This window comes from Limulus polyphemus, unplaced genomic scaffold (assembly GCF_000517525.1).
Source record: "Limulus polyphemus unplaced genomic scaffold, Limulus_polyphemus-2.1.2 Scaffold253, whole genome shotgun sequence".
Lineage (NCBI taxonomy): Eukaryota > Metazoa > Arthropoda > Merostomata > Xiphosura > Limulidae > Limulus > Limulus polyphemus.
Window position 1 is genome coordinate 505,133 of NW_013665863.1, and position 12,399 is coordinate 517,531.

A 12,399-nucleotide genomic window follows, 5' to 3' on the forward strand; every position below is an offset into this window, starting at 1 on the left:
ATATATATATATATATATATATATATATGACTTATATCAGAGTACCAGTATAGTGTACATTCCTTTCATTATATTGTTGTAATATTTTTCAATCATTGGTTGGATTCTTTTTAATTATTTGGTGAAAGTAATGAGAAGGACAGTTTATGTAGCAATAAGAAATTGAATTATTTCTTCAATACCATTTGCTGCAGGCTACATTCACTTTGATGCAAGTTGTAGGCCTAAGTTCACAAACAAACTTTTTGTTTTACATAAATTCTGAAACTGCTGTAGGCTTAATACACTAATAACATTTAAGAGAAATTTTCTTGGTTGATGACAAATACTGCTTAATTTACTGGTTAACTTAGAGAAACATTAACTCTTACTGAACTTTACTCAATAGTACACATTGAGTACTTCACTTACACTGATGTACCCATATCTAGATATTAGTTGAAGTACTAGATTCTTTCTAGGTATTCTAGTACTAATTTTATGAACTAACTTTATAAATTTAAACTTTTGTTTTTTCTTTGCCTTTTAATCTAATTTTGTAAGTGTTTCTAATAGGCTATTGAGAGAAATGCTTTTCTTGAAAGTGAACTAGATGACAAAGAAACTTTAGCTATGATGGTCCAGAGGTTGAAAGATGAAACACGTGGTAAGTTATGCTAAAAATAAAATCACTTTTTAGAGTAGAAACTTAATATGGATGTTGAGTTGTTGTTTTTTTGTGTGTATTTACATAGTTTTATATCATATAATATAAATATTACTTGGTATAACTTATGAAGTAGATATTTATTTCATTGGTTTCTATCACTAAAGGTAGTGTACTGATTACTGTAGGTTAAATTTTTTAGAGCTGGAGTTTTTGATTGAAAAATTATGTCTTTAAAAATTGCATAAAAGAACACTGTACAAAGTTATTGAATATTAACAGGGATAGAAGTAATGAAATAAAATTACATTCATCCAGAGAGAGCTACCAGAAAGATTACATTCCCTCATGTAAAGTTGCATTTTCTCATAAATTGTTTTTTATTTAATTCCATCCATACATTGGTCATAACTAAAGGAATATGGATGGACCATGCATTTCTGATTGGGGAAACCAACTAAAAATATGAAATTCCTCGAGAATGCAGGAATGTAATATTTTGATCCCTGATTAATTGGTATTCATGATACTTTAGCTATAACCAGGCAAAACCAGTGTTAGTCTCCCCCCATCAATTTCCCTTACATATAATGAAACCCATATCTAACAGAAATAACTAAAACTTGTCATATTTTTGTAATTATTTTCTGTTGTTGGGTAGGTTCACCACTTGTAAATCCACTTGATGATAAAAGTGTTTTAAATTCATCAACTATAAGTTCTAGAAGTTATCTTAACAAATGTTCACTGTTATTCTTAAGTTCACAGTAGATTCTGATATAACAATTTCATTTACATGCCAACTTCTTTTGTACACGAAGCACTTTCTCATATTAAGAGTAGCTAATATTTCAATGCAAAAACAAACTCAAATTTATAAAAGTGAAATAAATTGCTGATGGCAACAGACAGTCTAACTAATGTAATTTACTAACTCAATAATGCAGGAAATAATTCTCATAAAAAGGAATTTCTAGGCTTAATTGTATGTTGTTAAATTAGCCTATAAGTTGGTTTTTGTTACTGTTATTTATACTTTTTCAGTGTCATGTCAGTTCATAGTTCAATTCAAATTTGATCATACTAAATATTTACTAGTAATTTTAAGATATGCTTGTATTAGTACTTTAATTCATATTTGACATTCCAGATTTAAAACAAGAGCAGTTAATCCATCAGTCTATAAACAAGCAGGAAAATAACAACAGTATTACTGTTCTTCCACATGTGGACAATGACAAGAAAGCTGAGAAATTGAAAGAGATAGATTTTAACAAGTTAACTACTGAGAACCACACACAAACTGTTTCTCCAGTCAGAGGTAAAGGCTGTTAGGGCATCATCCTGATTTCTTATTCCTTATGCCAAAATTAATGTGTTTGGGAAATGGACAATGACATTTCTTTAAAAAATGGGAAATTTTTACTTTAAAAGGGAAATATATTTCTCCTTGAGATAGTTATCCAATTGCTGAAAGGAAAAAAGCTTTTAAGTGTTTTTTTAAGGTAAGTAAAAAAAATTTTAAGTACACATCAAATTAAACAGTTTTGTTTATTAAAATATGTAGTATTTGACTATATTACCCAAGTTAGGCTTAAGGAACAGACTGTACAACTCTAGTGGAACTGAAATTTATGAATTCTAAAATTAGGTTCATTAAGTCTAATTGTGTCAATTCATCAGCTAAGACTGATAGGTTTTCCAAATATTAACTGTGGCTTGTGAAGTCTGAAACAAATTTACTTAATACTTGGTAGTAGGAATTATCTTTCAGATGTTGGAAATTTGAACAAGAAAAATTTAAATATTTTTTTCTTTAAGTAAAATGCAAAAATACAAAATTTATACCCGTACTGCTATTATTGTTCAAGACCATTTTTATTTATGTGTCTCATCTACTATAGACTAATTTACGTTTTATGTTCTGTTATGGTAATATTTTTTAGTGGTAGAAAGTTGATTTGTATATTTGATGTATGTATAATGTAGATATTTTGAAACAATTATGTAAGTTCACATATACATCAAATAACAATGTTATTGTTTTTTAACTTTTGTTAGATTTCTCTTAGCTAATGTTATCATGGATTGTAATATTTTTTTAAAAGTTTTGCATGCGTTTTTGCTATGTAGATGTTCAGTTTCCTTATGTGTTGTTTACTTAATAGGACCATCAATTCAAGGAAGTAGTGTGCCTCTCACACCATCAGCCAGAATATCTGCATTAAATATTGTTGGAGATTTACTTAGGAAGGTTGGAGTGAGTATAGTTATTTTAATGTCCTCAATATCATTTTTTTTTACTTAATGGAAACCTATCAGAAATTAGAGTAACAAAAACCTATTTTAGTTTGGCTTATTCAGCTATGAACTTATCACCCAAGATCATGCTACATTTTGAACAAAATCCAGCAAAGCTGAACTATTTATTCTAATAAAAGCAAAAACTTTGTTGTTTTCTTAATGTCTATCACATTATCTATTACAGTTTCTTTATGAAAATTGAATGTTAATTTCCAAAATGTCTTACTAAACGGGTGACTAAAATACTTCATGTGACTTGGAATGCGAGTTTCTATTCCAGGTAAATTTAATGGGTTAATTTTTCCACCTGAATTTTTCAACAAGTAAATATATCCATAATGTTTTTGATGAATTCAATGAACTGAAATAGATTGGGGAAAATAAATGCCAAGAGGCTGAATTTTAGTGGCCAGATTCAAATGTTACATCTTGACAAAAGATATCGTATGAATGCTACATATACTACCTAAACTACCCAGTATAGTATTCTTTTTGATTAAAAAAATATATATATAAGAACATAAGACTCAACATAGGAAGGCTGAGCTTGAATGAGTGTTAAAAAGCCTTATATTACACAACCAGTTGCCATTGTACGAAAGTAGTTTAATAAATGAAAACCTTATTTATTGAATAGCTTCTTAATCTTTTAAATAAATTATTCTAATTTTTTATCATATTGTAAACAGATAATTTTTTTTGTTCTTCTCCACAGTTGAAGGTAGCTCTTTGTAGGGATCACCAACAAAACAAACTCCCACTATTAATACTTGTGTTTGTTTCTATTCTACTATCTTTAATGCTACCATTATAATCAGAATCATAGAAATTTTTAACAGCTGTCTGGTGACTTGAATCAGCATTTTTGATTGTTTATAATATTTAAGAAACTGTTGTATCTAATTAATCAGGTACCTAACTTCATAGTCAGTATTTAATGCAGAGTTGGAAGTAGATCCTTGTTTGATTTGTATATGTTGAAGACTAAACATCATTCAATGTCTGCAGAAACCCCTTTTCTTACAAAATAAGTGTTATTATACTAACAGGTGTGTTCCATGTGAAAATTATAATTATATAAGTTCATCTTTTTATTTAGTTGATTACAACCAAGTAATAATTAGGATATTAGTATGTTAATACTACAAGTTTTGAAAGTTTAATTTCTTATTTAAAAAAATAATTTATAAATCAACTATTTTAGCCACGTAGATAACAAAAATAAGTTAATAAATAACTTCTGTATGTAAGACAAAACATGTACTCATGCTGTTACTACCGACAAAAACTGTATCTCTTCATGTTAACACTAGCAGTATCCTGTTTATGGATTCCAACAAGCTCAATAAGTGTGCTTATCTTTGAACATATACTTATGCATAACGAGATTATGCTATTTGATGAAGTGATACAAGTTGTTTTATTTCCAAAAAAAGCTGACAACTAGTGACAAATCAATCCAGTATAAAACTGGGATTTTGAGCAAGTATTAATTGTAATTAACTTTTAAACGATCTCTGAGTAACTTTATGAATTCCGTTATGCACTTTGTTCATAACTTTTGGTTGCACATAATGATGTGAAAAGTGTAACCATTGTGAAGTTGCAAAAAACATTTAATTGTATATGTTATATATGATTGAGCCACTTGAAGCCTGGGTTTTATCTTCATTAACTTGTTCATAGTGATAGAAATGGATTTATTTTGATTGTCATATTTGCACATATACACACACACACACACACATGTATATATATCTGTCTCTGTATATATTTATGAATGTATGACAAAGTAATGTAAATTATTCAAAAACTCGATAAAGAAAGGGGCACAGAATAATTATATAATAATTGTATATTAAAGGTCATGGTAGTTAGCATCAAAAACAAATAAATTTTGTGATTTGAGAAAAGTATGTTTTCCTTGTAGAAGTGGGTAGAATGTAACAATAAATAGTCTTTGAATATATTACATTGTATGACCACATTTATGAACAGGTCGGCATTTAGAAGAAATTTCTGATATTACTGTGGTTTTCTCTAAGATGATCCTACATTTCAGTAATGACCTATGTGTGATTTTATTCAGTGTTTTTCAAATTAAGCATTAGTTATTTTTTTAACTTGTATTTAAAAACAATAAAGTAAAACAAGAAAATAAAAAGCATAAGTCACTATGAGACTAAAATTAATGCTGTCAGGTGTGTTGAAATTTGTTCAGTTTCTGCATTTTGAATGAAGAATTCGGGAAAGATGTGCTATACATGGATGAAGAGTATATATATTATGTTCTGTTTGTTGTAAGGTTTAGACTGTTAAAAATGATTTCGCCGTATGAAAAAAAGTATAAAGAGGGGGTCACAACACATTGGCAGCAAAACAACAGCCAACAATGATTGATGTTCTTGCACGGCAAAAGGAAAATCAAAAATACAGAGAAAAGAGGAAATATATTTAACAATAAAGGTTTTACATTATTAGGGTTTTTGTAAAATTGATGGTGTTTTTAATATAGTGTAGGCTAATATCTGAACTTGAAGTTTTATAAATATAGAATAATTTTATACATGGAAAACACTGGCTCTATTATATTAAAATCTACTAATATAAACCCTTTTAAAAAAGTTTTTTGTCACAAAATAATCTGTGTATGAATTTTAATTAAAAAAATGCATGTATACAACTAATCAGATGATGTTTGTTATGTGGCTATTGAACTTCCAATAACTGCTAAATTACCACATCCCTGTGTAAAGATGTTGAGTGTTATCATTTTCTAGTACAATGCACTTTTTTTTTTAAATTTCCTAACTATGATATATTGCACTGTTTAAAACTAACCCTTCCCATCCTTCTATTCCCACTTGTGATGGTAAACCAGGCACTGGAGTCCAAGCTTGCTTCTTGTCGAAACTTTGTCAGAGAGAATGCTCAGAAGCTGGAGGAACATGGAAGTCCTGCTACAACACCAACGTATGTATCGTGATTTTTACATTTTATGATGAGACTTTTTAAAGTGTATGAAAATAAGTGTATAATTTTGACATATGCTTTTCGTATATAAATATGTTAGTGCATTTGAAGCTGACATTTCCAAGAAGTGTAATTCACCTTGGTTTTCCTTCTTGTACTTCCTAGAAGTTATCATTTGTAAATATTTTGTTCTAATGAGAGATATTGTAATGAACTTCACAAGCATATATACTTCATAATAGTATACATGTTATACATCCTTTCCTTAAGTGACAGTCTTGAACATGTTTTCATTTGATAAAGTTGTTGGAACTGATAGTGACATTGGAGAATGCTCTTAATAATGAGTGTTTTTTTATTCTATCTTTGTATTATAATATGCAGAAATTTCTTACTGCTTGCAATAAATAACAAAATTGCTTACTGAGTTTCATAAGATTACCATACAATATTTGCTTTAATTAGCTGAGTAATCTGTGGAGTTATTGTTGTATTTATGTTTTTGATTGAAAAAGGAGGAATATAACAGTAAATTATGATACTGAATTACAATATATGATTGGTAATCATGACTTTTGTGTTACATTATCAAATAAGGTTCATTTGTTTGCAAGAAAATTTAATTTTTTTTTCTCCTTCTGCAGGAAAATAAAGCAGTTCACAAAAGCATCTTCTATCCCCAGCCCTCAAGAGATTATTTCTTTACCAGTATAACAAAAAAAACATTGTTTAATCATTGCTAGATAGAAATGTAATGGAGATAGATTCTCGAGGTATAGTTTCTGCAGAGTGAGACTGGATATTTTCTGTGGTTGTAAAAATTAATTTCTTTGTGTCCCAACAGAAAATGAAATTCTTCTTTTGGAGTGATAACATTTTCATCCAAAGAAAGTATACCTGAATATAGAGTCAACTCTTATTCAGAATTCTACAGAAACAAGACCAAAGTTTGCAGCCTATAAGTTATTAGATTATACTAAAAGCACAAGATACCAAACCTCTGTTTATTTTTTTTTAATACACACCTTGGTCAGTATTTTGTAATGTATGGGGGAAAAAGTAGCTTTCATATATGAAACATTCAATTTTTTCCAGAACAGCCCAAGTGTGAGATTGTGGCTGATTACAAAAAAAAAAATCTTAAAATAATCATTCAGGCTGCAAATAAATATTTTACTTAAAAAAAAAAGGGAAAATAAATATTTATTTTTCAAAATGACATGTTAATATATATATATAAATATTTTTGATATTATTATTAGACCAAAAGTCAAGAGGAAGTGTAACTAAACGTACACAACCTTGCTTACACTTTAATCTACTGAAGTAATTCTACAGGGTGGTATAAAGGTCATGCACAATCATGGTGATTTTCTATGTCCTGCCCTTATAGCTGTTCGAAATATGTCGTTGATATCATGACACAGTGTCAGTCAGGGTGTTATATTGCACAGGGTGTAATTTTTCCAGGTTATTGGGAAGTGTGATAAAAGAAAATGTATAATTGTGTAGAATCAGGAGAGTGCATAGTTATTGGCATCACAACCACTTGTTGTACATGACTTACAAATATCATAGCAAGGTCAAGATTTAGAAATACTATGGTGGTGGTATAAGATCTTTCCAATCACCCTTTGCTTAGTTTTTGCACAAGAAATGAAATTTAAATAATTTTATATATTTATACCATCATTTTTAAGGCATTTCTTTTACATGGTTAAATTCCTTTACTTAAAATGTTAAGTGGTTTTAAATCCCTTGATTCTCTAATGGATGGGATTAGTGTATAACACTGGTGGTGATACTGTGTGACAAACGGCTGATGCTAAAATTGCACTTAAACTTATTAAAACCATTTTAATCAAGCAATGTAGTTTATTAAAGTCCAGCTTTGTAACTTTTAATGTTATTGACAAGATTTTTATCTTGTACAAGTTTATCAAGTTGAAAAGGTATTTAACGTATATTAGTTTGACACTTTTGTCTGTATTTGCAACTAGAATTAACCCAGTTGATTGTGCTTCCCCCCAAAATAAATGTAACAAATAAGTTAGTCGTCTTTCATCACGCCAGTAAAAGTGTAATTACACGCAATGTGAAAAAGAGGTTTAAATCACATTTGAATTTATTGTGTGATCTTTCAGTTGTTAGACTGCTTCTAAAAGCATACAATTAAAACTAGTTCTCATGTGGCAAAACCATGTTTTCATATGCATTTTGGTTAGTGAGATAGTGTTGTTCATACACTAATTTCTGCTTGATGTTCAGGATTTTGTAGATAATTTTTTTTTTATTGTTAATATATTGAAAATCTGTACAAAATCATAAAAATTTGTATGATTCGACCTGCATCTGGTAACTGTCAAAAATTTATTTTTGGAAGTAGGCCATTTCATTCACATTATATTTAAGTCTACAAATTTCATCTTTAACTCCTTGTACACTGTTATGTGAAGAACATAACTGCCCAGAAACTACAGGTGTGAAGTCTGTGTAGTTTTTATTTAATAAAAAGGTGTAACAAGTAATTCAACCATTGTACGTCAAACAAGACTGTTATTGGACTGTATGGTCCAACACAGCAGTGTAAATCTTTGGCAGCTACACTCCTTAAAAATTTATAAAATTTGTCTATAACATAGTAATATCTCAACTTTATATGTGTATAATAATGGTTGGAGACGGCTTGAATGGGTAATGAAGAAAAACTTTAATACAAGCTTAACCAAACACCAAATGTACAATGTTTCAACAAGGTTTTACATTTGCTGTTGTGTTAAACTTATATTAAAGTTTTTCTTCATTACCCATTCAAGCCGTCTCCAACCATTATTAGTCTCAAAGTGGGTTCCTCGTCATCAAATTTATATGTGTATGGCACTTTCTAAAACTTGTAATAGTTTTGTTCAATTACAAAGATTTTCATGCTTCTAAAAGCAAGGTAAAACGAAAATATTGAATCATCTATTTCACACTGTAATTGTTAATCCCATTGCTTTATTTACATTGCATTTGTTATACATTTTAAGCATCCCAAAAATGTTTAATGAATCAGATTTGGTCTTTACAGCAAGTGAATTTATGAGCAGCACGAAATGGTTGTATTTTACCAAAAGTATTCCTTTCTTGACAAAGTTACCTTTTCCCATTATATATGCAATTGTTATTATAGCATAAAGAATTGAATTTAAGGTTGGATATTTGCATTTAAAAAGCAGGATGATGATGATGATGATGATAAATGTTTGCCTACAAATCTCATCCTAAAGTGGAATACTTGTATTATTTTAGTGTATATAATACTTTATATATTTTAAAATATATATGAAATGTAGTAGTAAAATACAGAGTACTTTTATTGTGGTTGATTTTCAAATGGTTAAAGGGTCAGTTTTTGTACAAACTTATTATTGGGTTGTAGAGATAGGATTAGAATAACTAAATTAGTACATGAAGCAAAGCAGTTTTCTTATGTTACAAATTTTTACATGCATTGTTTAATTTGTTTGTTTGTCTTCTCAGTATATAATACATCTACTAAATAATAGTACATCTTCCATAAGGCTTAATCAAAACTAGAAACTTAAGTACTGATTACTTTTGTAAGGTAATATTCTAAAAGTGGTAGTTACTTTTTAAATTTATTTTTAATATATAATTATTCCTCACAAAATGTTGATTAGAAAGATTGTACACTTAAAAAAACGTTTTGTAGACTCTTCCTCCATGTTAACCTCTCTGACAGAAGTTGTGTAGATTCATCTGGAAAAACAGTAAACATCTGTGATTTTTAGTTTTCAATTTTCAAAAAAATCTATTCTATTGTAATTGTATAGTAGCTTCAAAACAGTGAATAAGTTTTTAATTTACTCAATCCTAAGTGTTCATTAGTCTAAGTGGTAAATGTCTCGAGTTAATCCCCCTATGACAGATGCTCTGTTTAAAATGTAATTTTCACAATTAACTGCTCACTACCATGCTCCAAAACTTTACATATTTTCTTAACTTTAAAATAATTACAACTTTTTGCACTGACTGTAAATTTACCAAACTGTATTTTTCAATCATCTGAGAATACACATCTTTGTAAAGCCATCATGTAATTGGTAAAAATAATTTATGGTTTTATCAGCTTGACTTTGCATTTATATATAGCCTTACTACATTTAAACTTGCTCATTCAAGCCAAAATGTTATTACCAGAAATCTTAGGAAAGCCGTAAAAGGTTTGTGTTAACCCAACCATTAAAACGTAAGAACTTGCTGTAATCTAGCATTACCCAGTGGTAAGTTTCCAGACGTACAATGATAAAGTCTGGTGTTTTATTCTACACTGTGGATAGAATGTAGATAGCATATTGTGCTAAAAAATCAACAAAAAGTAATCCAGCATCATAGACAATATATATAATGATCTAATTACTGTCGTTATGGGCTATTTGTGCTCTGTTAATCACAGAGAATTAAACCCTGGCTTTTATCATTGTAAGTTCATAAACTTTTCACTTATCCACCAGGGGATACCATTGTTTGGGTGAGAAAAGTAATATGTAAATTAATGCTGTTTTGTCACTTAATATAAGGGGGGAAAGATGTTACAAGACACACTGTATTTAAATGTGAATTTAGTAGTTTTTATCCTGTATTCCCTCGATAAAATAAAGATATATGTTATGGGCATTTTTTCTTGTTTTATTTATTTAGGTAAACACATTTTATCTTCCAGCTCAAATAAGTAGGTAAAACTTGTTTCAAAGCTAATGCCAAATACTAATACATTATGTTCATATATAAACTAAATGAATTGATGTGTAATTACATTGCTAAACTGTAAGTTCATGTTACTTACTTTAGTCATCAACCTTAGTAAATTTATTGATTTACAAACTAAAAACATAATTTACCATACAGTCTTAGTCATAAAAATGTGTTTATGCTATTGTAATTGCAATTTTATGTGAAAGTGTTGGCTTACTCTAATTATTCAAATATTTAAAGAGTGCCTCTCTAGCAAAATCACTGTCAGAGAACTGGTTTCAATTAAGGTGGGTTATCTGAATTTTTCTATTATAAAATGTATGGTGATAAGATAACATTAGAGCAAGGGTGGTATTCATTAAGTTCGGGCCCCATGCAAAGTTCTATTCTGTGGCCAGTTGTGCTACTCCTGCATAAGATACAGGAGTAATCAAAACTAAAGTACAAATACGCTGGCTTATTTATGGATTGTCAGTGTACTCGTTTTGGTCAATTAACAATGCACATCAAGTACATGTTCAACATCAAAATTGACATTTTTTTCCCTTTCAGTGAGTATCATCATTTCTTTAACTTCCTCTTGAGTCTACAGTTAAGAAAATATTAACATATTGTATGAGCTTATTTCAACAAACAAATGTATGGATATGGTGAAAACCAAAACTTTCCAAGGCGATACCTAACCTCCACACGCACATGTAGCTATCTTCCTTGTGCGGCTACCAAAGAGACTTGCATGCCACTAGCCTTGAGGTAACACCCATCTAATTTCATGTGAATTGCACTACTGCGGTATGACAGAATCATGTGACAAAGTCCTCCACCAGTAGGAGAGTGACACACCTCTATGTGCAATAACTCCCCCCCTATGTATTTGGACTCATAAATTTCATTCTTCTCCTCTGTGTTGTATTGGGTAGATGTGTTTAATTTTCTTTTCTGCAATAAATTTACCCAGATTTATGTAGTTAACAAAACTTTGATTTTCGTTTTCTTTGGCCTTTGTTTCAAAAGCTTTAATTTTTATCGTGATTCTCAAAGAACAGTGATTTACATTTGGTACTGATGCGTAACATTGTTCACACTTAGGCCTTCTTTCTGCTGTAGCTTTTGGAGGCTTGTTAACTGTCAAGATCATTGCAGCCACTATTCAATATGTTGTGGATTACCAGATGTTTAAAGGACCTCCTACTTCTGTCCCACTGGCTGAATTTCTCTCTTATCAGTTGGGAATGATTTTTTTGATTATGACCTTCAATTTTTTTGCTTTGGAAAGTATCATTCGTGCGATGACCTAAAACTTTCAATCTCTTTCTGGATTTAATTTTCAGGCATGTTTCTTCCCTTGTCTTATTTTTTGTTTTCTCACTTTATCACTCATTTCATTTTATATGTAGAGTCTGACAGTTGAGTTGAGCAAACACAATATGGTCTTAATGCGCTTCTACCACACTACACATATTGGCTTTCTGACTGCTTGTGTGCAAGTATTCAGATGACCATGTTCTTATTCTGCCTGTTCCTGCAACACATGGGGCTTGTTTGCCTCTTCCTCCCTAATTTTCCAGGTGAAGAGTATACCCAAGATGAGATGCAGTCTCCCACAAGTGTGTCCCTATGGAGCCCCTGCCATCAGATGTCATGCCACATAGTCAGCCTTTGGACACTTTCTGAAGAGAGCTCATCCAGGTAAAATTTGCATGGCCCCCCACCAATTT

At 30.0% G+C, this 12,399-nt stretch overlaps 1 protein-coding gene and 1 long non-coding RNA gene across 2 annotated transcripts in view; both read left to right on the top strand.

The window, feature by feature from the left end:
- The window catches only part of LOC106478831 (nuclear distribution protein nudE-like 1), a 36,145-nt gene extending 29,047 nt beyond the window's left edge, over positions 1–7,098 (top strand). Inside the window, exons 5-9 of the mRNA XM_013939405.2 lie at positions 556–646; positions 1,797–1,967; positions 2,815–2,906; positions 5,832–5,923; positions 6,568–7,098. Of these exons, the coding sequence (XP_013794859.1) occupies positions 556–646; positions 1,797–1,967; positions 2,815–2,906; positions 5,832–5,923; positions 6,568–6,637 (516 nt within the window). The 3' untranslated portion in view covers positions 6,638–7,098. The remainder of the gene's footprint in view (positions 1–555; positions 647–1,796; positions 1,968–2,814; positions 2,907–5,831; positions 5,924–6,567) is intronic.
- Positions 7,099–7,108: 10 nt separating this feature from the next.
- LOC111085152 lies at positions 7,109–10,603 on the top strand. The gene is made up of 2 exons (XR_002609992.1): positions 7,109–9,960; positions 10,150–10,603. It is a non-coding gene; the product is annotated as an uncharacterized LOC111085152 (long non-coding RNA).
- Positions 10,604–12,399: the final 1,796 nt, after the last annotated feature.